The sequence below is a fragment of the Terrapene carolina genome, unplaced genomic scaffold (assembly GCF_002925995.2).
Source record: "Terrapene carolina triunguis isolate 2854851 unplaced genomic scaffold, T_m_triunguis-2.0 Scaffold232, whole genome shotgun sequence".
In the NCBI taxonomy this organism is placed as follows: domain Eukaryota; kingdom Metazoa; phylum Chordata; order Testudines; family Emydidae; genus Terrapene; species Terrapene triunguis.
Genome location: NW_020664583.1, coordinates 10,851,516 through 10,879,372, shown reverse-complemented (window position 1 = coordinate 10,879,372; position 27,857 = coordinate 10,851,516). Strand labels below are relative to the sequence as shown.

The following is a 27,857-nucleotide window of genomic DNA, read 5'->3' as shown; positions in this document are numbered from 1 at the left end:
CCAATCACAGAACCTTTGTTACTGGCGATGATGGAATAAAGAACCCAGCTGGATTTTCAGAACCAGGCAGAGTTTGGAAAAATCATCTTTTGACTTGTAAATGGAGCCAATTAGGCCTTGAATATTGATAATTTCACACATGTAATCGCATTTCTCGTTCCCACGCGTGGATGTGCAGTCACAGCAACTGCGGGTACAAAAAGCGATTTAGACATCTCCCTGGCTGTTTGCACCTGCAGTTGTCACAACTGTGCACAGTCAGTGTAATTGCACATGTAGATTATGCACCTGTATTTTTCATGCACAGTGGGGTGTCTACAGTTATAAAATTCCAGCCCTTGATGGGAGTCATGGCTTCATTCCTGAAGTATCTGAAGAAAACAAATTAGGTTTCTCCTCAGCTGGATGCTGAGGCTAAGCTGAAGGAGGCTCAAGGACCATGCACGCAGGAGAAGGATGTACCACAGCCCAGTGTCCAGAAATAGTGAAGTCTAAGAAAATCTTGGACAAAGGTTTTGCCACAGCTGGTGAAGCCACATCCAACCACACATGCGCCCTATGAGACAGAGAAGGAAGAAACCTAGTATCCATCCCTCCCCAACATGATGGAGAAGCCAGCCAGCAAACCTGGACTAGTGACTAAGGGCAAAGTTGTCCATGTCCGAGAGTCCATCATCAGCCCCCTGTGAGGACTCCACAATGGGGATGATGCAGACAAGGGCACCAGACAGACAACTGAGTGACAATCACCATGGAACTTCCCTCATCATGCCATTTTTACAGGGTCACTTTTATGGAAACGTGAACAACCCCAGTGAGATGTCAGAAAGGTAGCAGCATGTGGGATGCTGAAGGCTAGAGAACTTTGATTGGTTGAAAGTGAGACCCTTCAGAGTTCTCTGAGTCCAGTAGCCAATCATATCCTTCCATTTCCCGAGCGTTCTATCGATGTAGCGATGCCTGTAGCGGGGCTGCATGAGCCTCCTGCTATTTCTTTTCAAAATATTTTTCTGAACAATAAACCTTTTTCCACCTCAAACATTAAATGTGAAGATAATTATCAGCAGTCTAGAGGGTGATAACCTGTCAGGCTTTCCCTACGAGTCACATCATGTTCATTGTCAGGGTGAAGGTCATATATGTCCGTTATTTTGAGTGACTTGGATGTTTTTTTCCTTCCAGTCTCCGCTCCTGTTACACTGTGGTTTCCAGCTTTCTGAAGGAGTAGCAATTATCCTGAGCTGGTGGCTTCTTCTGGGTTGTTTTTGTTTGGTTTTAATATTTCATATTGTGTTCTCTTTTTGGGAAAATAAACTGCTTCGGTTGCAAAAGCAGAAGAATCCGCTGCAGGGAACACAACAGAACATCATAATCCTCAAAGTGTTTTCCAAGCATTCAGTAATTTATTATTATTCATTATTTGTATTGTTGTAGAGCCTAGGAGCCCTAGTTATGGACCAGAAGCCCATTGTGCTAGGTGCTGCACAAGCACAGAACAAAAAGACAGTCTATATATGAGACAAGAGTCCAGCGAAGTATTATCATGATCCCCATCATTTTACAGGTGGGACAGCTGAGACAGATTCAGGGATTTGTCTTAGGCCACGTAAAGCGTCAATGCCAGAGCCAGAGCTAGAATGCTCAGATGTGCACTTAGCCCATGCGTCCCTCTAACATACCAGCACCTGCTAACCATTCCGGTACAGTACTGATGCAAAGCAGGCAGATGTGTAAGCAGGGAGCTAGCCTATCACTACACTAAATAGCTGGGGAGGACACTACAGCGCTGATATTGCAAGGGGGGTTGGTTGATATCAATTTGAGGTCGCCTCCTGTCCCGATTTCCATGGGGCTCTCTCTCCACATACAGAATATTAAAACGTTAAAAGCATTCTGAAATACTGAAAGTAATTTCAACGTGGCACCTCACCAGCACACTACGATAGGGTGTATTCCAAGACATTGTGACACAATGATTTTGACCTGCTGGACAAAGGCTAAAAAGAGGCTCGGCTAGAACTTATGACAGCATTGTCCGGGGTGACACATGAGGCAAAACACCATCGAGGGCCCCACAGATCTTCAGCTGGCAGTGGAAAGAAAAGGAGAACCGTACGGGCATAGAGAGGGAGGGACCTTCCTGTATGCAGGCACTCCTTGCTCTTCAGGGGTTAAGGCTCCCGGTTGCATGGTCTGCTATTGATGAAAAAGCTCCCATGCTCAGCCATCAGAGTGGGACTTTAATGTGTGTGTTCAAATGCCCTCCTGTCTCTGTCACCTGATATGCCCTCTGGCATGGTGTAACATTGTATCAGTGACGTCCAATCACAGACATCACCTATACCCACCACCTCACATCATCTCCAGGAACAGGACAGGTGTGCCCTAGAGCAAGAAGCTGTACATCTGAGACCCTGGCAAAGCGGTGGCTGCCAGGGAAGAAATGGGCATAATTATTTTGTTGTGTTTCAATGTCCTGCAGCAAGATGGGAACTCAAGCTGAAGTCCCTTTGGCTACCGTGATCCCTCACTGTATCATGTCTAACGGAGACTGCACGCTCATTGGACCAGGGACCTGACTCTGCTGTGTGCCAATGCGCCATGCACAGGTAGATCACTTGTAGAAAGACTGATGGGTTTAGGGTAGATGATCACATCTTCCATGACCACAGCCTCTTAGAGTTCCTGCCCCAGGATGGCTTCTGGGAGTGCCCAAGGTGGAATGGAGAAGGGACAATCCTGCTAGCCCTCTGCATGGGAACGTCCGGTGACCCCCAGGGGGCTTCCATGCTCAGAAGGACCCCAAGGCAGTTTGCACTCTAGAACTTCTGCATCCGTGCATCTTCATGCCAACCAACAGCCAAGGCTATGCAAATGGCAACTGCTTCCCACTTCACCATGTGGCATGGTGGTGGGGGCGGGGGGCATTGTTCCACAGCATCCCCTCATAGCTACGTAAAATATAGCTCCATCATAGCGAGAGTGCTGGCCTCTGACCACAAGGGATGTGATGACCTGCTGAGGTTAGTGACCAGAAGCAAACTATCCTGGGCACTGGTCATTAATCCCCCAGCATAGGGTTGCCAATTTTGGTTCGACGTATTCAAGGAGGTTTCATCATGACATGATCTTTAATTCCTGGAGACTCCAGGAAAATCGTGGAGGATAGGCAACCCTATGAGAGATCCTGTACCTCAGGCATTACTGTGTGTTGTCAGTGAGATGTTTTTCTGCAGCTGAATTCCATCAGACTTTCAGGGTGGCAAGGAGATTTAAGGCACGATGAGACCACCATCTTTAGCAGGGAGGGTGATACTTTCCGCTTCTCAATGTTCCTCTCCCCCGCAATTTCCCTTGCACCATGGAATCCCAGTCCATCCATGAGGGGTTAAGACTAGATCCAAAGGATCAGCAAACACTGCTCATGCACACTGAAGGGGGTTCCCCAGAGCTCCAAAATGGGTTTCTAGTCCCAGAGCATTCCTGGGGATTTCTCCTCTGCCTCTGCCCCCATGAGATGAGGTTGGGCTGTTCCCCTCTTGTGAACCTTTTCCCCTGCCTGACTTGGAGCCCTGCTTTTCTTCCCAACACACACGCTGCTTGCCAACGATTAATGAGAAGTCATGCCAGCAGGTGGTAAGTAAGAGGAATTGCAGAGGCTGGGCCATTGCATGGCTTGGCCAGGCTGAACCTGGAGTGAGATCTCAACAGCAACATCATCAGAGGTGAGATATTAAACCTCCTGCTGAAATACCACAAAATCCTTCTCTGTCAGAGCGAGAGACTTTATAAAAACTGCCTGTAAATGAATCCAGAACATGCAAGACCAGGCAGGTCTGACTCAGGAATTGGAATATGTACATAGGGGGCAAATGCTGAGAGAGGTGGAGCACCAGCAACTCATCTCAGAATACTTCCACCCTTCAAAAGTCTCACCTGTGAGCTGGTGCAGCGCGGGCATATCTCAGCCCAGACAGATGAAGAGAAAGGACAGGAGAATGAAAAAAACAATGGGCCAGAGCAGAATATTCCACCGCATGCGTCCAGCCATTGAGATCAGAACAAGCGCTGGCGCGTGCCCCTTCCTCCCCCTCCAAACAGCTCGCGCTGGCTGCTCTTCCAGATGCTCTGCAGCAATTCTCATTACCTTCAAAGGGGAAAAATCCGCACTAATGAGGCTATTAAAAATACAGACTGTCAAGGAGGCAGGCGAGAGGAAGCCTGTGATCTGATTGGCTGGCAAGAGCTGGTATCTGGAGCTGGTTTCCCAGCCCCCGATGATGTGGAAATCTCCACTGCTTAATTAACATGTACAAATATGTTTTTAACAGAATATTACACTCCTCATGGCAATAAGGCACCAGAGACTGCGAATTACCCTGCATTGATTCACACCAGGCATCGTCATCGAAGGCACTTGACCGTAGGCACACGAGGTGCAAATTAATGGAGAACAATTCACTCCCTGTCATGTCCTATTGCCAAATGATCACAACGTTCAGGTGTGCAGTCCGCCAATCACATTCTGGTTCCAGTGGGCTCTGACTCCCGTTAGGCACAAGTTGGGATCGTGCCAGGTTATACCAGTCCTGATTAAAATGCAGAAGGCAATTCCTCACTGTGAGAAGGTAGAATTCTCAAACACAGCTGGGAGCTATCTTGACAGCTGGGAGGTACTTGAGCATTTGGCTGTCCCAAGGAGATGGCTATACATCTGGGAGGAATTGAGATATCTTGGAGGTATCCAGGTATCTGGGAGCTACCTAGATATCCGAGTAGTACCTAAGCATCTAGGACAGACCTTTGCTGATCTGGCAGGAGAACTCAGAGCCTCACCTGGGGGATGCCTTCCTTATCTTACTTGGAAGGACAGAATCCCAGCAAGAGACACCCAGTGTGTCATGTGATGAAGGTCAGTGGTACTTCCTCTTACTGCCAAATGTTCAGCAGAACCCCACCCTTGCCTCCTCCCCCTAACATCCTCAGAGCCTGCAGAGAGAGTGGCACCATGTGACAGCCACAGTCTCCAGGGAGTTGGCAGGCTGACGCCAACTGGTGACCTCCAGTGGGGCATTGTCCTTTTGCTTTTCAGTGGCTCCCTCCAGCTCTCACGTCTAGTGAATCCTGGGCAGATGGGGCTCTGATGGGTTCTCCACTTTCCCCTCTTCTCATCGGATCTGTTTGACCAGTTTATGGCCCCATTATCCACCTCTGCTCCATCTGTTACACCAAAATTGGCGACTGGCACTTCTGGAGTTGGGTAGAAGGGGGAGATACCTAACACAGTCTGTGTATCCTTTGCCAGCAAGATCCAAACCCTTTGGAACTCCCTGCATGGTGTAATTTAGCAATGGGCTCTCTGCACTCTTGAGAATAATCCTATTTTCACAATTTGCAACAGACACGCTTGAAGGCCAAGGGACGGCACTTCCAGAAAGCTGTCCAGGCATTGGCAAGGCATTAATGTCCATAATGATGGTGCCACGCAAAGGTCCCAATCAGGACTGAGGCCTGATGGTGCTCGACACTATACAAAAGCATATGGAAATGCAGTCCCTACCCTCTTACTATCTAATGTGAACCATGCTACAAGTGAATGTTAGAACCGGAAGGAGAGACAGGACGCAGGATATTGAGATTGTGTGGTCACACAGGGAGCGAGGCACAGCGCCTCAAAAGTATCTAGGTGCCTAACACCTCTGGGAGTTGATACCTAAGTACCTTTGAGGAGCTGGGCCCTACCACACAATTTGCTGGTTCCAGCTCATGTGATGCTAAAAACAAATGAAGTTAAGGTTAGCAGGGATTGCTGTTCCCATTTTTGAGGTGGGCAAACCAAGCCCCTGAAAGGGGAAGTGATAAGGCACTGCCAGAGCCTGGGTCACTTAGCTTGCAGTGAGGCTGTCTGTAAGCTTGTGCTCTTTATGACTGTCCCCGTCAGTGGGAAGCTAACATCCTAGGAACCGCTGTGACCTGATTGACCCCGGTGCCCTCAAATGTCCCTGGAATCTGGCTGTACAGAAGCTGAGCATTGCCAGGGAGTGTTTGTCTTAGGCCAAGCATGAGGTACACTCTGCTAACCACTGGGGTAGATGGGGGAGTTCGGGGGGATGTAGGGAAATCCCAGTCTGGCACAGCCATGAACCTGCCTGCTCGCTAAAATGCTAGTGGCCAGCAGAGCTTTGTTTGTGCCATGAGCCCGCTTGGTAGAATGGTAGCCGGAACGACCCTGTTGCTAGAAGGAGACCAGCCAGCACAGCTCTGCCTTTGCCACGATTCTGCCTGCTGCCCTTCCCTCCGTTGGCACGGCCCTTGCCTCATGCTCATAAGTTTTAATGCCACTTGGGTGAGATTGGCACTTTCCAGCATGATAGCACTGCTGGGACTGAAATCCCGCAGGGCAGCACATTTCATTGCTCCCCTCCTTCCCCTTTGCCCCCCACCCCTTCTACAGCTTGCAGGCCTAACACAGGGCTGGGACAATGTATTGTCACAGGAAAGGCTGTTCTCCCACAATTGAGCCAGGAAGCAGAGCCGGAGCCAGGTGCACTGGAGCTGTGCAGTGCGCCCAGGGGAGTAGGGAGGATGGAAAGCAACACGTCCTGTTTACAAGTAACACCAGTGCTCCCACATGCTCATCCCGCCCCCAGAGTCCCAGCAGGCACCCAAGGGGAGGATGGCACTGGGAATGTCCACCAGGCCTTTGTTAAAAGAGAATTAAGCACTGATGAAAGGTGCCACTGCAGGGCTGATGTGGCACAGCCAGCTCCAGGGGCGAGAGGCATTTTCACTCTCTGTAGGGCCATGGAGTCCTGGCTTCTTTACTGAGATTGCCACCAGGCTTCCAAACAGTCTCAATGTAGCACAGACCTATGTCCACTAGGAACCAAAGGTAAGGCCACCAACTTGTCTTATAGAGGCTCCCAAATGGCCCATCATACACCAGGACTTCCAGCCACTACTGGCCTGGGCTAGATTTGAACCAGAGATCTTAGAGGGGGAAGGGCTATACCTGTTCCTTAAGCCAGCCAGTCTCCTGGTGGTCACGATTCCCAATACATGTAAATCGCCCACCTTCAAGGAGCCACCGGCTACTAGCCCCTGAAGGGTTAGTTGTGGACTATGAAGCTGAGAGAGAAAGGCTCAGTGATTCCAGGGAAGACACTGGTGTGAGAGAAGGATTTGGCCAGGTGCATGGAAGTGAGAGAGAACAAAACGGGTACAGATGTGCCCATGTTCACAGCTGTGCAGAGAAAAGAATGATGAAGAAGATGCCAGCAACAGACAGATAATGTTCCCTCCTGCACTTACCCTGAGGAACAACCACTGACTCCCTGCTGTTTCTTCAATGCCTCACCCCTCCACACTCTGCCTCCAGTGCCCTGGGGTTCAGCAAGGACATAAAAAACCCTGAATATGCCTTCTGAGGCCAAGGTTTTCCACATCTGTGACCCACATGGATCTGGGTTGCCTCCAACCCAGCCAACGACCAACAGCAGAGTGGTCAAGGCAGGTCTATTGTTGTCTCATCCGTTACCTGGGTTGACCAGCTTGACTGGTGATGTCGGTGTCCATTGTAACATCACAGCTCTTGCCACAGGGTGCTGATGCTAGTGTCCTAAAAGACCCTCAGCTGATGAAAAGTGAACTCCTGCCATCCCAGGGAAACATGGTCCTCTCCTGAGATGTGAGGCGCCTCATGGGGGCACGAAAAAGCAAACCTCCCGTACGGAGTGCATTACTCACAGATAACACTCTCTTATATCTGGCTGTTGAGGTGGGTAATATCAACCCTAGAAGTAGAAACTTGCCAGCCACAGATCCCTTTATAGGCACCATGTCCCTTCCCCAAGCCCACTGTTGAGGATCGTCTCTTGGGGCAGAATGTGGTAGATCTTCTGGAGAAACCATGGGTAATGGAGGCAAATGGAGAAGCCGAGGATGGCAAAGCATGGGGAGCAGGTTTTCCCTCCCCTGCTAGGAGAGTGTAGCTCTCTCAGGACACAGCAGGGGGATCCACTGGAGGAGAAGCCTAGGGTTGGTGTGGAGAAGCCTAGGTTTGACTGACTCCACCCGCCTCCTTACTCTCGGTGAGGCAATCTCTTGTTCAGGATGGGGTCCACTGCCTGCCTTCACTCCCCCTCCATTGCATTCAACTCTCCAGCACTAAATTCCCTGCTTCTCCTCAACCCACCCCCACCCCCAAGCGAAGAGGCTGATCATGGAAGGGTTATGTTTCCACCCAAACCAGGAGAGGATATGGAAAGATTTTCTAATGTGTCTGGTACCAGCCTTTGGGACCAACACCGTCGGGTGGGGTGCGATTGCACTGACTGCAGAAGGGCTAAAGCTGTCGACGATGAGGGTGCTAATGAATAAACTTGCAATTAAACTAAATAACTGGGGTTGCCGCCTGTAGACAATGCCCACCAAAGTCAATGCAGCCAGGCCGAGCCCTGGGATTGGATTTCTCTCCCCTGGGGCAGTTTATCCCCTAACTGCCTGTCCTCTGCAGCAGCTGGCACCAGCCCCTGGATTAACTGGTGCACTAGTTCGATCCCGACTGGGCAGTCCCATGTCTCCACCTGTCTCTGTGTACGTCCGCCTGTCTCTAGGAGCCAACCTCTGCTCTCAGTTACACCTATCTCTGAGGCAGACTGCAGCACACCCGGTCTGCCTGGCTCTAGCTCCCACACCTGTTCTTTTGGATCCCTGACAAGCTTGGGGAAAGTCAGGGTAACACCGGCAGGTGCTGACGAGGGGAAGCCTCACTAATGGGCGGTGGGGACTTTTCACCTTCGCTGGGCTGCAGCCGTCAGCCCTGCGACCTCCCTCCCATCCTTATGCTGAGCAGCTCTTCTCTTTCCTTCCTCCATGGCGGGCGTGAAGGCTCTGGAGGGCAGCCCCAGGAAGAAGCCTGATGCCAAGGCGCTGAAGAACTCCATGGTCACAGACACTGCCCTGGGAGGCGGGGATGATGCTCAGAGGCAGCTCTTGGCAGCTCCAGACTCCCTGCAGCAGCTGGGCGCTCCAGATCAGGCAGCAGCTATGGACGTGAGTATCCTCCATCTCGCAGGCGGGATTTCTTTGACTCCGAACCCCCAGGCACAGCTCAGTGGGGGTTGCGGGTGTCACCCAGCATGGATCTGCCCCCTGACAGCTCCCTTCATATCACTTTTAAAGACACCCCCCCGCTCTGGAAGCCAAAGGGGGCTTAGGCAAAAGCTGGCAAGAGCTGAATGGCCAGCGCCAAGACATGTAGCATGACCAGTGGAACTGGGGAAACTGGGTCAGATTTCAGGGGGAGCCTGGCTCGGGGCAGCCTCTCTTCTCTGCACAGCTCCAGGAATCCTTCCAGTTCTCTGTGATGGTCTTTTTCTGCCAGGCCTGGAAAGCCGGTCCTGGTTCTCCATTTCCACTCCTCCCAGTGCAGAGCACAGAGGCAGGCCCGGACATTCCTTCAGAGCCGCAACAGCCCCAACACTCTCCCAGCATGTCCACCAACAGGCCTAGCGGGATTCCGCCTTCTCCAGTGACTATGGCCAGCCAAAACAACAGCTCACCCCGTGGGCGTTGGAGACCCCTCCTGCAGGCTCAGGCTGGTATTTTAAGTCCCTATAGGGCTCCCCGAAAGTGGCAGTGCGCATGGTACTGTGTCAGCAGCTTCACAGATTTGTGATTGGTCGCTTGGCTGGATCAACCCCAATGAGGCAGCTAGTTTTGGCTGGTCTCTTAGGTGCCCATTTATGGCCTACATGGACACCTATGTTTAGGCAAAAAGGTGTTCAATAAACATAAAGTGGGTGTCATGTCCCCTTCTAGGGACTAGGCCACATAGAAGGTAGCAGCCTACTACTGCTGTCAGATAATGGAACTTTTCCTTTAGCTCAAGCAATAGAAATCTGTGCTTTAGTGGCTACCTCTCCCGTAGCGACAGATGGTTTCCTGTCTTCTCTTCACAGCAGAAAGCAATCTCTCCCCCTCTGTCCCCCTCACCAGAGAAGGACCCCAGCAGCAAATCCGCCATTGCCATCCAGTCGTGGTGGCGGGGGGTGCTCACCCGGCGAACGGTGCGCCAAGCGACGCTCTGCGTGCTGGTGATCCAGAGGTGGTGGCGCCGGGTCTCATTCTGGCAGTGGGAGGAGAGGCGGGTCAGGGCGCTGGCAATGTACGTGAGGCCCGTGAGAGCTACCGTCCTCCTGCAATCACTGGTCAGGATGTGGCGTGCGAGGAGCCAGTACAAGAAGTACCAGAGGGCAGTCCTGGTCATCCAGAACAAGTGGCGGCACTACGCCTGCCGGAGAGAGGCTGCAGTGTTTGCAGGGAGCAGCCTGGCAGACGGGGGGGTGGACCTGAACATTGAGATTGTTGTTGGTTAAGCCGACTCTGTTAAAGCCGTGGAAAAGGCTCCGTGCGGAGACAAGCACAGAGAGTGAAATAAACACGTTCCCTGGGAAGCGAAATCCCAGTCAGGAAGTGCTTTCCAGTGAATTCCTGGGGCGGGCAGGCAGGCAGTGGGCCTCTGAAAGTGGACAGGCCAAGCTGGCATACAAAGGTGCGATCCAAGCCACTGTAGGCCTTGCGAGGAAGGTCACGTTGGGAATCTAGCACCTCACCAGGTAGCATAGGCAGCCGTCCATTCCTGGGCTGTTTACTCCATGCCAAGACCTAGAGAGCCCAGGCCTCAGTCTGCATCCACCAGCCTCAAGAACTTTGTATTACTCACAGCAGAGCCCTGTGACTTCCACCAGCCCAGTTCTGGGGTAGCCTCTGAGACCTTATCTGCTCAGGAGTACATTGGGGTGGCTTCTGAGACCTTATCCACCCAGTGGCCTCCAAGATCTTATCCCCTCAGTTCCTAAGAATTCAGCTCGACTCTGAACTCCTCACTGAGGTTTCTTTATTGGCATGCAATCAAACAACACTTGAGTTGAGTAGCCTCAAGAGTAGAGGGTGGGAACAGGGCATACCACCCCCACCCTCCAAAGTTACACAGCAAACTTCTTCCTCTATAGACGTTTCCAGATTAAACTGCTTTTACTATACATTGCATCACATGTTTAAGGATTGGCTGTACAATCCCCGTACAGCATGCTCTGTCCACGCACGACTTACTCTTTACATCATCTTTATGGTCCCAATTTATCTTGTTGATTGTTATCTTGGCCATTGTAAATGGTTCCCTGGGGGTTCACCCTTGTCTTAGCTAGTGCAGACATTCTGTTTCCAGGCTGCTGATCCATTTACCTCCCTAATCCTGTCTTCTGAGAAATGAGGCTTCACCCATGTCTAATTATTCATGTCAAGCCAGGCCTACAACCACTTATAAGAAAATCACCTCACCTGCACTGCCATGCAGCCACCTCTGGGGTGAAACATGGCAGCTGTTTTTAACAGTGGACAGTCATACTAACCAACAGGTTAACTTAGGGAGTGCAGGAGAATACCACATCCAGGTGGAACTATAGGGGAAATTTTGGCCTCGTCCTTAGCTACGAGACTGCCAAGGAAACCCTGTACCCTGCAGGAAGGAACCGTGTGACACAATGCCCTGTTTTTGTGCTAGTAGGTCGCTCTCCTCTGGCTGAATCGGGACTGAGTGAATACCCAGGGGGCACTGTGCTGGTTAGATTCCAACCGCTTGTGGTCCATAAAGATTCCTCATTAAATGTAGGGTCCTGGCTATTGGCAATTACCTCCTGTTCCCTAAATTCCAGCCCCTCCACCCCACTGTCGTGCACTGCTGCAGAAGAGGCTGATTACCAGGTGGTGGGAGTGATCCGAATGTACACAAGGCCAGATCCAATCCTGGTAGAAATCAGCACAGCTGCACTGACTGTGATTCCAAAGATTGAGGGGATAAGTCTGTGAAACGGCTCGAGACCCTGCCAGATGAAAGGCTCTATATGGCGTGAAGGCAAGAAAGCACTACATGGAGTGGGGGCCAGGAACAAGGCGAGTCCATATTAAACAGGGAGCCTGGGCTAAGCAGAAAGGAGGGGTTGTGGGTGCAATTTGCCCCTAGGCAGAAGATCAGCCCAATGCTACAGCATACTAAGTGGCAGAGGCCCATGCTGAGTCTGCAAAGGGGTCAGTGACTTATGCAGCCCTTTTAGAGCCAAGTGGGTGAATGACCAGGGGAGGTGGTAGTTATGAGACACCCAACCATCCCCTCAGCCCCAAGCTAATGGAGTTTTCAGTGAAGTGAAAGAAGGGGGGAAAGTCCAGAGATCCCAAGGTATTTAGGACCCTTGAAATTAATGGAAGTTAGGAGCCTAAACACTTTGGAGGATCTGGGCCAAAGCCAGCATCTTGGCCAGCAATAACCTCAGCAGACTGGAAAAAAACAGGTACTACAGGGAGTGATGCTGGTGACTTGGGGAGTGATACCCTTTTGTGACTCTGCCATAGGGGGCACTGTGCTGCTGGCAATGCCACCTTTCAGAGGAGTGGTCCCCAACCACTCGTGACTGATAAAAACCTCGTCTTGCTTTTCACAAGAACAGGGCAGCATCAGCCTCCGCATCCGAGCAAACTTCCCACCAGTAACTGCATTCTGCTGCCCTAACCCCTCCTGCTCGCTTCTTCCAGCAGGCTGAACTGGCTCCAGTGTCTCGCCTAGCTGGCTTCGAACAGCTGCTGTGTTCCACCCGAGGTGGCTACATCTCAGTGTTGGTGCACAATTCCTGTATATCCAGCTAGCAGTCACATCCTGCTGCATTAATCCAGATTACACCCGCAGAGCCGTAACAGAGAGCAATGCTGGGTGCCTGCGGTCTGTGAAAATGCTTTGGAGGCCCTTCTGGATTATAGAGACTAGCATTAGCTATGAGTTTGGAAACAAGAAAACATGCAGCACTGACTTTTCCTCCAGGAGGGGCTGCAGGGAGCTAGGTGAATTATACCTGCCGAAGGTGTCTGGAATAGCACAGACAGGCAAGGAGAGATCCAACCCTGCACTGCTCTGGAAACATATAGGGGCCGATACAGGCACCATGTGTAGCTGGGAGAGAATCCCCCCTACACAAGCACAGCATAGGGCTGAGCGCCTGGGGCTGCTCTAATTTACACTTGGGGCCCCACTGGCCCTGCATCTGAGCTCACAGCCACCTTTGGCCCAGTGCTGGGCAGGCTGCACTGTCCTTACACTCAGCCACTGGTCCTCAAGCCAGCCTGCAGAACGAGGGGCTGCTGCTCCCAGAAGGGAGTGTTGAGAGAGAGAGGGAGAGCACCCAGTGAGGAAAGAGCGGGGAGCGCGTGTGCCGCTGTCGGGGTGGGGGAAGGTGCTAATTCAATGCAGGCCTCAGAAATGTGATGTCTCAGCTGGATCAAACCTGGAGCTCTCTGTGCGAAGCCCAGGGGAGACTGCGAGCATCCTCTGCTTTATTGCAGCCTGGAGGAGACGCACGCAGCGCTAGGAAAGCCCAGAATTATTAATAAACGGCTCCGTGTTCTCCTCAGTGCTGTGCAGCTCTGTCCCCAGCCCTGGACAGTGTCTGCAACTGCAGCTAATTAGCTGCTTATCTTTTTAATGAGCTGCCTAATGATCTCACTGCCGATCTCCCTCTCCTTTTGTCTGCCCATCGATGGATTTACCCACCTTCTGGGCTGTCGATGTATCTAATTGCCTGTCTGTCTGGCCCCATCATCATTTCTATCTGTCCATCCATCCCTCCCCCATCCCTTTCTTTCCTTCCCCTCCTCCTTTTTCTCTTGCTCCATCTACAATAGCTTCAAAGAGAAAATGCTCCTTTTACTTCCTACAGCCCCACTGGAATGCTATTCATGGCACTTCAATCATACATTACAGCTGACCATCCAGCTCCTGTACCCCCATCTTTTCAGCTCCTGCAGCCTCTCCCCGCTCTTTGGCCCACCTCCCTTTTCTCCTGCCTTGTTTCCCTTCCCCACTTCCTGCTTGTCCCCCGTCCCCATCCCTGCAGACCCCTTGGTTCAGGGCCGAGGGCTCCCTGGCAGCCTGGCTCAGGGGGACATCATCTTGAGCTGGAAGGGAAAGGAGAGCTGCTCGCCCCAGCTGTGCAGCAATCTGCTTGGGAGGGGAATCCAGGGAGTAAATAAAGAAGGCCCTGCAGGAAGGGAAGGCGGATGGCTGGCGCAATCTCGCGGGACTAGAGGTGTGGGGGGTTAGGGATGCTGCCTGGCATTCACCCACTTGGGGAGGGAGTGGGGCTATAAATGAATGAAGGTCTCCTTCCTTTTCTGTGTCTCTTCGCCAGCCAGCCAGGGGCCCAGCTCCCACCCTGGGCCTGCATCTCAGCAACTCCGGCCGAGCTACCCCAAGGGGAGGCGTTTGGCCCAGGAGGCCTGAGGGAAAGCGGCTGATGCTAGCGACAGATGGTGGAGTCTCAGGTGTGCTCGGCGGGGCCCCCTGGTGGCCCCTCCCGCAGGGAGGCAATTGGGGTCAGAGCTAAGGTAAAGCATGAGAGCGGGGGAAGGAAGAGAAGGGCTGTGAATGGGCTCCGGTGGGCCCCCCCACACACACCTTTTGCAAGCAGCAGCTCAGGGCTCTGCTGAATGAATGGCTCTCCCACGCAGGCCTGCTGCAAGGAGCCAGCTCTGCTCAGACTCTCGGCTCAGTTTCTTGCACACCTGGCTCAGTGCCCCAAAGCCCTGGCACCAGGCTGGCTGCCATGCCGGCTCACCTAGCCACGCTTCCTGCTCCCCCTGGGCCAGGCTTTGAATGGGATGGTGAGAGATTAATTTGCATTAATTACAACATTAATGCAGCACAGAGAGGCTTGGGAGCAGCAGCTAAGTACCGTGGTGGTCGGGAGGGCAGGCTATTGAGTGCTTCGGGATCTAGGCCCCCACTAACCTGCGTGGAATCGGGGTGGGTGGGGGAAGGGGCTCTCCATGAGAGGGAGGCATCGTGGCGGGGCAGGGAAGGCACAACGTGGCTGCTGTGCTATAAAAAGCCCATCCCCGCCCCAGGCAGGGAGCTGAGTTAGGCTGAGTTTAACGTCATGGCCACAGCAAGGAGAGAGGGCTTGGAAAATACTAGTGTGTGGACGAGGTCAGGGCAAGTCACAGGGCCTGTGCTTGGGAAGAGTTCAAAGGCATTCGGTGTTCAACATATGGGTGTATACACATCTGCTACAAGCACACACCAGGTCTCAGGGTGTGACCTCCACACCCCGTGCCACATCACCGCCCCAGGGATCTGAGCGCATGGGTGTGACCTCCACACCACATGCCACATCACTGTTCCAGGGGTCTGAGCACATGGCTGTGAATTCTGCACCACGTGCCATATCACCCTCCCAGGGGTCTGAGCATCTGGGTGTGTGACCTCCACACCATGTGTCACATCACTATCCCAGGGATCTGAACATACAGGTGTGACCTCCATGCTATATGCCATATCACCATCTCAGGGGTCTGAACATACAGGTGTGACCACTGCACCACATCACCATCCCAGGGGTCTGAACATACGAGTGTGACCTCCACACCACATGCCCCATCACCGTCTCAGGGGTCTGAGCATATGGGTGTGACCTCCGCACCATGTGCCACATCACCATCCCAGGAGTCTGAGCTGTGTGACCTCCACACCACATGCCACATCACCATCCCAGGGGTCTGAACATACAAGTGTGACCTCCATGCCATGTGCCACGTCACCATCCCAGGGATCTGATCATACAGGTATGACCTCTGCACCACATGCCACATCACCATCCCAGGGATCTGAGCGTATAGGTCTGACCATCGCACCACATCACCATCCCAGGGGTCTGAACGTATGGGGTGTGACCTCTGCACCACATGCCACACCACGTCCACTCTGCCTGGGCTGACATGCCGGGATCCCTCACAAGCCCAAAATTGAATTTTAGGTTCCTAAAAGGCAAGAGAGGCTGCAGTTAAACTGACAGGCCCCAAGCCGGCACTGTGTCACCAAGGAATGTCTGTGGCTCTTTCTTTCCCTGCGACGCGAACGGTGCTTTCCATTGTACGGGCAGGAGAGTGGTGAGTGGCACGGGTGTGCACACATGGGAACAGGGGCAAACCCGCACTGGGTCAGGAGGAGGCCGACTTCTAAATGGTAAATTGGGCAATAAAGAAATCAGCATATGCCAGGGGCAATGAGAGAGCCAAGTGTAGGGCTACACCATCCTCTCAGGCTGGGGGATGGGTGGTGGAGCACACAGGGTAGGTTAAGCCAGATATGCTCACTCCTTGGGGGTGGGCAGGGTTCACACCCATGCGCTCATTCCCTGGGACAGTGATGTGGTCCGTGGTGTGGAGGTCACACCCATACGCTCAGACCCCTGCTTATCCCCCAAACAGGTACAGAAGGGATGGCTGCACCTCACACCCCTTCAAATCCAACCAGCTAGGTCTCCAACAGCCATCTAGTCCTTGGCCTCTCTGCTGAGACTATGCCAGCGAGCACCAGCTCTTGTGATGCGAGCACCTGGGGACCAGGATCTAGATTGAGACCCCACACACAAACTCATTGCACATACTGTAGCATACCACGTAGCCAGCCGAGTGTAATGACATTCACTCCCTGCCAACCAGAGCTAGATTCAGACTGGCCACACAGAGGTCACCTTAGATCCCACCGCCAGTGGCCTGGGCCTCAATGCCCCCTCATTCTAATCCCCATGGCCCCAGCTTGCCCTCTGTGCACATAGTACCTGGATGGAGACGTCGCTGTAGGAGCCCCCAATGACCCCAGTAATTGCCATGGGAACATCATCGTGGATGGCGTAGGAGCCGTCAGGGCAGATGTGTTCGGAGCCATCCACTCGGGTCAGGGAGGCGCGGACAAAATCCAGAGACTGCTCCAGGGCGTAGGTGTCCTTGGAGCAGGTGTCCAGGATGTGGGCCCCCAGCGTGATCCCTGGCAGGATGCGCTGGTCTTTGTTGATCTCGTCCAAGGCGAAGAGCATGGCCTCGAGGCGCTGGATCCCTCGGTGCTCATTGATCTTGCCGCACTCCTCGTTGGAGCTACCTTTCTCGTGCACCGGGAACAGCCCCCCAATGACCAGGTCCCCTTCCGTGCTGATCTCCTTCTTGGCCACTGTGCTGTAGCTGGGGTTCGGGCTGCTGGCGAGGCATGTGGCGGCATGCAGCAGCCAAAGCCACAGGGAGACAGAGAGCCCCATGGCCCTGTCCCTGCGGAGTGGGGAGAGCCACCAGGCGGCACTGGTCAAAGCGCTGGCCTCTGGCATCCGAGCATTGGCAACAGGCGGCTGAGCTGGAGCTGGCAGGTTACAGTGCGGAGGTCAGTGGGGACCCATCGCCCAGGGAGGAGGACAAGTGCTCAGCACCTGTAGGGGCAGAGGGAGCAGATCGACAGTCATACGTCTGGAGGAAAGAGTTACTAGGAGCCTGCACTAGGGCTGTGATAGCAGGATGGGCAGTGGTGTCACCCCCGCCCCCGAGGGCCTTGGATACCACCACTGGTCCCAACACTACCTGCTCTGGGGCAACTCTATGCCAGCCTCTCACTGCATTTCAATCACTGTGGCTGTCGCTGGGACAGCCGTACGTGCCCTGGGATTGGCCAGACGGTCACTGTCCAGGAACCTGGCCTGGAATGGGTCCCTCAGCTGGGCACTGACAGCCTGTGCCACCTACACCTGCTGCACTGTTCCAGAGCACATGTGGGCAGGGCCGAGACGCGGGAGCTGCTCAGGAATATACACCTGGGGCCCAGGTGGAGCCCCGCTGCACAAGGCAGCCCTGGAGCAGGTAAGTATCTGCTTGGCTGCCCCCCTGCACTCCCTCGCCCTCTGGGTCAGACACTTTCCTCCTTTCTCCATCTCCGTTCCCCATTCTCCATTTCACCCCCTTTCCCTGCCTCCCCCCCGAGGCCGTCCTCACCTCCCCAGTGACTCACCCACACATGATCCCACCCCAGGAGAAGCCACCTCTGCTCAGCCTCATCAGGAGGGCTCCAGGAATACGGCTGCTGGCCCCAGACTGTCAGGCTCTGAGATTCCCCCTCCCCACTGGGCCTTGCTTTTCCTTCTCTCTTTAGAGGCTGCTGGATGGGCAGGGGCAGCAGCAGTCGGGGCTGAAACCTGCCCTAGGAGATGTGTGCCCTCTCCCACCCACTAGAGCAGACATTCCCTTGGGTGCTGTGACATGGACCCTGCCCTTCACCAGACAGGAGCATTCCCCAGCTTTCTGCAGGGAGGCGAAGGGGTGAGATCAGAGCCAAGAGGATGTGACAGCTCCAGCAGCAGTCTGGTACTTCCAGGACAGGAAAGCGAGAGGGAGAGACACAGAGAGAGAAACAGAGGGAGATAGACAGAGGCATGGCCCACGATTCATGGGTTTGTCCCAGCTGTGCACCACACACCAACCAAGAAGGAGGCAAAAGTGCCTTTCTGCTTTACCAACCCTTGGCTCTGCCGGGGGCCAGCTCACTCTTCAGCCCAAGTTTTAAGCAACCTCGAGGTTGCTCTAATTTATGCTGGCTGGTAATGGCCCCCATGGGCTATTCTGGCAGCAAGGGATTGCTGGAGTGCAGCAGCACTTCGGCTGCTCACCCTCCCCTGGCTGTTATTATTCATCATGTTTACTGCGGGAGCGCCGTGGGGGCCCCATTGTGCTAGACACTGCAGCAAACCCACAGTAGCAGGCAGTCCCTCCCCCAAAGAGCTTGCACTTTAGCCATGCCCTCCATGTGGAGAGGCAAACCCGAGCCAGTATCGAGCTGGCTGGATCGGCCACCTTTCCGGCCCCTTGGCACAACCAGAGTGGGGCAAAGTGGCCAGAATGGAGCTGAGGAATCGGCCTTAGGAATCAGAATCGGGGAGACAATGAAGCCATTGTTCGAGCCTTCCTCATTCCCCATATGAGTTGTGCTGCTCCATGCAGGACCTGCCCCCTGGGACGCGACAGGGAGCTCGGACGACTGGCACAGCTAAATGGCATGTTGTCAGCTCGCGCCAGGCATGCCAGGCCCCTCAGTAAGTGACTAGCCAGGCAGAGAGGAGAGCTGCTGTGAGAGGACATCCTCCAGCTCCACTGCCCCCCAAAAATCTCTCACCACCTTGGCACCCTGAGGGCAGGATTAGCACTTGGCACCAGCACCAAGGGCAGAAGCTCTGTGCCCGCCAGCACCAGGCAGTGAAATTGATAGCTGATCACACCTCTCCGCTCAGCTCCATAGCCTGTTAATGCTGCGTAAAATGAAATCTCCGTTAAGCAGCTGTTTACTGTGGGAGCGCTCAGACTGGCCTCCAGCCGGATTGGGCATTAATTGATCTCCCTCCTAGATCTTTAGCTGGGCGGTGCATGTTCCCATGCGTACATCCATACTCCCATGCAGATGTGCGTACAGCTAGGAATAGGTGTAGCATGTATATTGGTATGTGCGCATGATGGGTGTATTTGTTGTGCAGAGCTGTATGATTGTGTGTGTACCAGTGAACATAAGTGCATGTGTGAGAGCAGAGGGGCATGTGAGTACGTTTGCGCCAGCACATCCGTGCTCGTGTCCGAAGGGGAGTGCACAGGCAGGTGTGGGCAGGGCTGCATGTTGGCACATATCGGCTTGTGTGTGGTTGCATGTGTGTCAAAAAGCACACGTGTGGTTTCTATGCTTGGATGTCAGGGTGTGCACCATGTACATGTAGCTCGGCTTTTAGTCTCCTCCATGCATGCGCATTAATGATTTATGGAGATATACCTATCTATCTCATAGAGCTGGACGGGACCCTGAAAGGTCATTGAGTCCAGCCCCCTGCCATCACTAGCAGGACCAAGTGCTGATTTTGCCCCAGATCCCTAAGTGGCCCCCTCAAGGATTGAACTCACAATCTGGGGTTTAGCAGGCCAATGCTCAAACGACTGAGCTATCTCTCCCCCTGAGAGTTAGTATGATAACAATTTTAGAGGGATGTTAAACCATGTCATTCAGGGTTTAAGCCAATCTCTAGCTGTTAGAGACCAGGAACAGACCTAGGTGGGAGTAGATTATCCCACATCTGCTACTGCAGGGTCCTCATATCTTCCTCTGCTATATCTGGGGCTGCCCCCCGAGACAGGACACTGATCTAGACGTACCCACAGCTGGATCAGAGCCGATTATCCCTATGTTCCTATCTGCGTAGTTTAGTCAGTGGGTCAACTGTGCTACAAACCACAGAAAGATCTTTGTGTGGAAGCTGCCCCAGAGAGTCCGAGGGGGGTTGATCACAGAGAATGGGAGCCAGGGGTTCTGAGCAGAGATATTTGGTGTTTTCCTGGGTGTGTGTGTATATATATTTGTGCTATGTCAGTGATCTTGCGACAGGCACATGAGGTCCAAGTAAGCCTGTGTATGGGATTTTGGGGCAGGGGATGGGTGAGTATACATCCATGTGTGGTGTGTGCGCATGCACCTGGCATATGTCAAGGGCTGCATATACAGCCGTGGTTTTGTACGACTGTGGATTCAGACATGTGTGGTTTTGTCTGTGTGTGCCTGTAAACACGTGCAGATTTACGGGAGTGTGCAGATTCTCAATGCACGTGGCTCTTTCTTCATACATACACTTGACTACATACATGTATAGATTTGCGAGAGTGCAGATTCACACATACATGCGGGTGTGGTCTGTGTGTATGTGTGGGGATCTGTGCGAGTATGTTAATCCATACACGCATGGATTTTGTGTGTGTGTGGATTCGGACATACCTGTGGCTCTGCCTGGGTGGGTACAGACATGCGTATGGATTCAGAGCATATCCAAATCCACCCCCTCACTACACGTGTTCTGGCAAATGAGCGGCATACACCTACACATGTGGTGAATACCTGTTTGATTGATTCCTTTAGCAGAGAAGAGGCAAAACAGCTCAATAGGGGACAACGATCTAATAATTGTTCGATTCTAGAATTAAAACCACATTAAGAAGAAAGTGTTTCTGTTTATAGCCAAGGAGCGACTTAAAGAAATGATCAGAATCAATTTGACTGACCCACTGGCAGGAACTAGAAGGAAGCAGCCACCAGCTCTTCAGGGGAGAGACGGAAAGCGGGCCGAAAGCAAAGAGACAGCAAACAAAGAGTCGACGTTGCCTCTCTCTTCTCATTTCCCACCACTCCTAGTTAATTTCACACCTGGGCACGGCCCAACGCAGAGACAGGGAAGGCCTGGCTGGCACCAGGATGGCAGCCTCAGGCTGTAAAAGATCCTTCCATTCCCCACCCTCTGTGACGCTGGCAGGCCAGGTGCCAGCTCATGCCAAGGCCCCTAGACCACACTGAACACTGATGAATGCAGAGCTGGAAACCAGTCTGGCTCACCTGTGTGTTAGCATTGTTTAAATAGGGATTAGATTAGAGAGATGTGTTTAATATTGGGAGTTTATGAAACACTTCATTATATCTACTGGGCCAGACTCATTCCACCTCCCTGCTTAGCCCGGCCCAAAGCACAGAGGGGAATTCACCCAGAAGGCTGCCAGCACTTGCCAAGTTTGCACAGGGGCCGGAGATGAAGGGAGCTGCTGAGGGAATGTACTGAATCAGCACCTATCAGCTGCCCTGGTACAGCAGGGAGACTACGCTTGCCAGGCCTTGACTCTCATGTATTTGCAATACTTTGGTGTTGATGGGGGCATTGCGTGGTCACTTGGATACCCTGGGGAGAGCCTGAGATGAACGGATGTAAGACAGACCGACCGAGAACTTAAGAAAGAAGAGCTCAGGTGCCCAGGCTGTGTCAGAAAAAGGAAGAGAACCCAGTTCTCCCGACAGCCAGTCTTATGCGCTCACCAAGGCAATACACTGTCTCGCTAGGCATTAGTCCATCATGTTCCACAGGTAGATAGATTCCAAGGTCAGAAAGGATTATATTATAATCATGTAGACTGGCCTCCTGCATAACCCATAGAACTTCCCCCGCCATAGCTCCTGTTTGAACTGAAGCTTCTCTCTGGGAAAAATTAAAAATTGCCAGTGATGGAGAATCCACCATGCCCCTTAGTCAGCCTTTCCAATGGTTAGTCAGTCAGTGGGAAGGACTGAAGGGCCGGCTCCTTGCACAGAGATGCAGGAGACACTTCAGCCTTGTAGAGCTTGCTGGGGACGTTCTGGGCCAGTTACTCAATGTCCTGCTCAAAGAGGCAGAGCTGGGGACAAGCCCAAGTAGCCCCGATGGAACAGCTTGGCTGAAGAGGCCACGTGAGGAGGCAGGGGAGAGGGATCGAGAACTGTTGGCCTGGGTCAAGAGCAAACAGGTAGAAAACGAGATGCAGGCAACAGGCGTATCGGACACATGTGCTTCAGCGGGGTCAACCCCTGGGCTCACTGCTCAGCCCCCACTCAAGCAAAACCTCAGAGGGGCCTGATTCTGATCTCACACACCCCAGCACAAACCCACTCATGTCAATGGGAGCCGTGAGGGTCAATTCTTCTCTAAACCAGCACAAAGCCTGGTGACAGGATGAAGAGGAGGTAGCTGCTGCACAAGGGAATAGCCAGCATGTAGGAATGAACTATCTGCACCTCCTGTCCTGACAGCACACCTCTGACCTACCCCGGAACAGCCCCTGGCAGGAGAGGTGCATGGGCTTTGTGGGGGTCATTCAGACCAGTGAGGGGCCATGTCCCCGCCTGCCCTATAACCCCAGGTGCTTCTGTGCTATGCAGCTTCAGCTCAGAGTCAAGCCACCAGCCATCTGCTCAGAGCACAATGGCCTGACCCTGGCTTCCCCCAGCCTAGTTACCCCAACAGCCCTTCCAATCCCGAGTCTCCCCTGCACTGCCCAGGTCTTCTCACCGGACCCTCCCAGAAGTTCTCAAGTTCACTGCTTCCAAAGAGGCAGAGCGCACACCAGCCTGGTAGTTTGGCTGAGGATCTTACCCTTCAGTTTAGTACACAGCCCTGAGATGGGTTTGTAATAAAACAAGAATAAGTTTATTAACAAGGAGCAGAGATTGAAGGAATCCTGAGGAAGAACAGAAGAGACAGGCATGGGGACAAGGAAAACCAACCCAAACCTGCTTTCTACTGACGTAAGCTTAATTTCAGCAAGTTACAATCTTTGTCTAAGCATGTTTCACACCTATGATCCATTTCCAATGACTCCTGCCTCCCGGCGTAAGAGGTCCACTTTTCCTGAACTCAGAAGGTGCTGTTCCCCCTTTGTCCCCTAAGCGGTGGATACCCCCAATGTCTTTCAGCAGTTCCTTATACCCTCAAAGTTTTTCTTTGTTTTCAAAGTCAGGGAGCCTTCCTGGGGACTCGCTTTCTGTGTCCACTGTCCACCAGGGAGCCAACACCATGTTACTTTTTGCAGTCTCCTATGTGTAACCCTTCTGCCAGGCCAAGTGATAGCAGCAAGGGCCGGGTTCAGTACATAGGGGTCCCTTCCCAACAGCGTGACACAGAACCAGCTCGAGCCCCCACCCAGTGACCTGGGAAAATCTTACACACACCCCTGGGCGCCTCGAAGAGGCAATACTTCCCCTCTCACAAGCACAGAGCCTCGGTGTAGCAGAAAATGTTTAATAACATGAGGTAAACGACATAGCATTAAATTGGGAAAACACCACAACTAGAGTTCATAGACCAAACCATGAGCGAAGACCCACCCCAGCAAATTGGGCCGTGTCCTTTCCCGTTGGTTCTTGAAACCAGCAACCAAAGTCCCAAAAGTCCAACAACCCCAAAGTCTCTTGGATCCAGCAACCCAAGAATCACCAAAGTCCCAAAAGTCCAACAACCCCCCAAAGTCTCTGTCCCTGGTCAGTGCAGCCCCAGAGTTCAAGGGGGGAGGGGCGCAGGGTGTTAAGGGGCACCTTACGTGATCCGAGACCAACCGGCCGCCTCTCCGTGGGGTTCCGCCGCAGCCTTCACCACGAGCCGCTCCACTCCACCTGCTGTCCCGTGAGCCGCTCCTGCCGTCCCACGAACTGCTCTGCTCTGCTCCGCTCACCGACCTGTGAGCCGCCCGGCTCCACTCCGCTCCAACCGTCCCCGCAAGGCTCCGCTCTGCCAGCTGCTCCTCCAGCTGCTCTGCTCCGCTCACCGACCTGTGAGCCGCTCAGCTCCGCTCTGCTCTGCTCCAACCGTCCCCGCGAGGCTCCACTCGGCTAGCTGCTCCTCCAGCCGTCCCCGCAAACTGCTCCGCCAGCCGCTTAGCAATTCAGGCTCCCCCACTAGTTAACACAGCCTCAGTGATCTCAGCTCTTAGTAACTTTAGCTCTTCTGTGATTTCAGCTCATAGTGATTTCAGCTCATAGTAGGGGAGCCCCAGTGCTGGTGCACTAGTGGCCCAAAGTGAACTCAGCTCAGCAGCCTGTAACTAGACTCCTAAGGGAATCAAAGTTAGCTCTGACATTCAACAGTGGAGAGAGGAGAAGGTGCAATTGGTGTTTTAGGCTCACGCAGGGGCCCCACACCACCAGGTACCAATACCTGCCCCCAACCTCTCAATTCACTGGGTTTTGTAACCCATGCCCCTTGACAAGCAAATGCTACTTAGGTAATGGTGATGGATTCACTCAGTCCTTCTGTCATACAACAGTTCCACTGGCCTTGATTCACAGAATCAGGGTAACAAAACTTTATTCTTCCTGCCCCAATAACAGAGAAACTGGGGATCCCACACCAGCCAAAGTAACCACTTTCGGTTGCTGTGGGCTCATGCTAGGCGTGTGGGTGTGCCTATGCAAACAAGATCCGCCCCTGGAGTTCTTTTCCACACTCGCCATAATTCACCACCAGATGTCAGGGTAGAGCTCATCCTGACTCTGCTTACATATGGTTTTACAATATAAATGATCTTCCTGCCAACGAAGAGCCCATTACTCTGGGCCACACCTGGCGTGATTTGCAATCGAGCCCAAGAGGCATTGGCCATTTTCCTTTGTCTGGAAAAAACCTAGTTGGCCTCCTTGGGACTCCAAAAGACAAATCTGAGAGCGTATCTGTAAGTCCACGTACAGCCTTGTTATGTACATTTCACAGTGATATTAAAGACCAGCTTGTTACTACTTTTCAAATGACATATTACAAGCCACCTGTTAAACTAGGGTTACCATATTTAAAAATTAAAAAAAGAGGACACTCCACGGGGCCCTGGCCCCGCCCCTTCCCCACCGGCCCCGCCCCAACTCCGCCCCTTCCCCACCCCAACCCCGCCCCTTCCCCAGAGTCCCTGCCCCAACTCCGCCCCCTCCCGAGCGCCCCGCATTCCCCCTTCTCCCTCCCAGCCACGCGAAACAGCTGCCCTCCTGTCAATGAATGGCTACGCAGGTGGTGTCGTAGAGAAGGCTTTGGATTCTTCGACCATGGGATGGTGTTCCAAGAAGGAGGAGTGCTAGGCAGAGACGGGCTCCACCTAACGAAGAGAGGGAAGAGCATCTTCGCCAGCAGGCTGGCTAACCTAGTGAGGAGGGCTTTAAACTAGGTTCACCGGGGGAAGGAGACCAAAGCCCTGAGGTAAGTGGGGAAATGGGATCCTGGGAGGAAGCACAAGCAGGAGAGCGCAAGAGGGGAGGACTCCTGTCTCATGCTGAGAAAGAGGGACGATCAATGAGTTATCTTAAGTGCCTATACACAAATGCAAGAAGCCTGGGAAACAAGCAGGGAGAACTGGAAGTCCTGGCACAGTCAGGGAACTATGATGCGATTGGAATAACAGAGACTTGGTGGGATAACTCACATGACTAGAGTACTGTCATGGATGGATATAAACTGTTCAGGAAGGACAGGCAGGGCAGAAAAGGTGGGGGAGTTGCGTTGTATGTAAGAGAGGAGTATGACTGCTCAGAGCTCCGGTATGAAACTGCAGAAAAACCTGAGAGTCTCTGGATAAAGTTGAGAAGTGTGAGCAACAAGGGTGATGTCGTGGTTGGAGTCTGCTATAGACCACCAGACCAGGGGGATGAGGTGGATGAGGCTTTCTTCTGGCAACTAGCAGAAGTTGCTAGATCGCAGGCCCTGGTTCTCATGGGAGACTTTAATCACCCTGATATCTGCTGGGAGAGCAATACAGCGGTGCACAGACAATCCAGGAAGTTTTTGGAAAGTGTAGGGGACAATTTCCTGGTGCAAGTGCTGGAGGAACCAACTAGGGGCAGAGCTTTTCTTGACCTGCTGCTCACAAACAGGGAAGAATTAGTAGGGGAAGCAAAAGTGGATGGGAACCTGGGAGGCAGTGACCATGAGATGGTCGAGTTCAGGATCCTGACACAAGGAAGAAAGGAGAGCAGCAGAATAAGGACCCTGGACTTCAGAAAAGCAGACTTTGACTCCCTCAGGGAACTGATGGGCAGGATCCCCTGGGAGAATAACATGAAGGGCAAAGGGGTCCAGGAGAGCTGGCTGTATTTTAAAGAATCCTTATTGCAGTTGCAGGAACAAACCATCCCAATGTGTAGAAAGAATAGTAAATATGGCAGGCGACCAGCTTGGCTAAACGGTGAAATCCTTGCTGATCTTAAACGCAAAAAAGAAGCTTATAAGAAGTGGAAGATTGGACAAATGACCAGGGAGGAGTATAAAACTATTGCTCAGGCATGCAGGAATGAAATCAGGAAGGCCAAATCACACTTGGAGTTGCAGCTAGCAAGAGATGTTAAGAGTAACAAGAAGGGTTTCTTCAGGTATGTTAGCAACAAGAAGAAAGTCAAGGAAAGTGTGGGCCCCTTACTGAATGAGGGAGGCAACCTAGTGACCGAGGATGTGGAAAAAGCTAATGTACTCAATGCTTTTTTTGCCTCTGTCTTCACGAACAAGGTCAGCACCCAGACTGCTGCACTGGGCAGCACAATATGGGGAGAAGGTGACCAGCCCTATGTGGAGAAAGAAGTGGTTCGGGACTATTTAGAAAAACTGGACGTGCACAAGTCCATGGGGCCGGATGCGCTGCATCCGAGGGTGCTAAAGGAGTTGGCAGATGAGATTGCAGAGCCATTAGCCATTATTTTTGAAAACTCATGGCGATCGGGGGAGGTCCCGGATGACTGGAAAAAGGCTAATGTAGTGCCCATCTTTAAAAAAGGGAAGAAAGAGGATTCGGGGAACTACAGGCCAGTCAGCCTCACCTCAGTCCCTGGAAAAATCATGGAACTGGTCCTCAAGGAATCAATTATGAAACACTTAGAGGAGAGGAAAGTGATCAGGAACAGTCAGCATGGATTCACCAAGGGGAAGTCGTGCCTGACTAACCTAATTGCCTTCTATGATGAGATAACTGGCTCTGTGGATGAGGGGAAAGCAGTGGATGTGTTATTCCTTGACTTTAGCAAAGCTTTTGATACAGTCTCCCACAGTATTCTTGCCGCCAAGTTAAAGAAGTATGGGCTGGATGAATGGACTGTAAGGTGGATAGAAAGCTGGCTAGATCGTCGGGCTCAACGGGTAGTGATCAATGGCTCCATGTCTAGTTGGCAGCCGGTTTCAAGAGGAGTGCCCCAAGGGTCGGTCTTGGGGCCAGTTTTGTTTAATATCTTTATTAATGATCTGGAGGATGGTGTGGACTGCACTCTCAGCAAGTTGGCAGATGACACTAAACTAGGAGGCGTGGTAGATACACTAGAGGGTAGGGATCGGATACAGAGGGACCTAGACAAATTAGAGGATTGGGCCAAAAAAAACCTGATGAGGTTCAACAAGGATAAGTGCAGAGTCCTGCACTTAGGACGGAAGAATCCCATGCACTGCTACAGACTAGGGACCGAATGGCTAGGTAGCAGTTCTGCAGAAAAGGACCTAGGGGGTCACAGTGGACGAGAAGCTGGATATGAGTCAACAGTGTGCTCTTGTTGCCAAGAAGGCTAACGGCATTTTGGGCTGTATAAGTAGGGGCATTGCCAGCAGATCGAGGAACGTGATCGTTCCCCTTTATTCGACATTGGTGAGGCCTCATCTGGA

General features: G+C 52.7%; 2 protein-coding genes across 2 annotated transcripts in view; one reads left to right on the top strand and one right to left on the bottom strand.

Moving 5' to 3' along the window:
* Positions 1 to 18,838, bottom strand: part of GRM2 (glutamate metabotropic receptor 2) — a 36,248-nt gene extending 17,410 nt beyond the window's left edge. The window contains exons 1-2 of the mRNA XM_029912576.1: positions 18,682 to 18,838; positions 16,668 to 17,236 (exon numbers count right to left, since the gene is read on the bottom strand). Of these exons, the coding sequence (XP_029768436.1) occupies positions 16,668 to 17,236; positions 18,682 to 18,838 (726 nt within the window). The remainder of the gene's footprint in view (positions 1 to 16,667; positions 17,237 to 18,681) is intronic.
* Positions 8,875 to 10,379, top strand: IQCF6 (IQ motif containing F6). The gene is made up of 2 exons (XM_029912581.1): positions 8,875 to 9,054; positions 9,963 to 10,379. The coding sequence occupies exons 1-2, from the start codon at positions 8,875 to 8,877 to the stop codon at positions 10,377 to 10,379; spliced, it is 597 nt and encodes a 198-aa protein (XP_029768441.1).
* Positions 18,839 to 27,857: the final 9,019 nt, after the last annotated feature.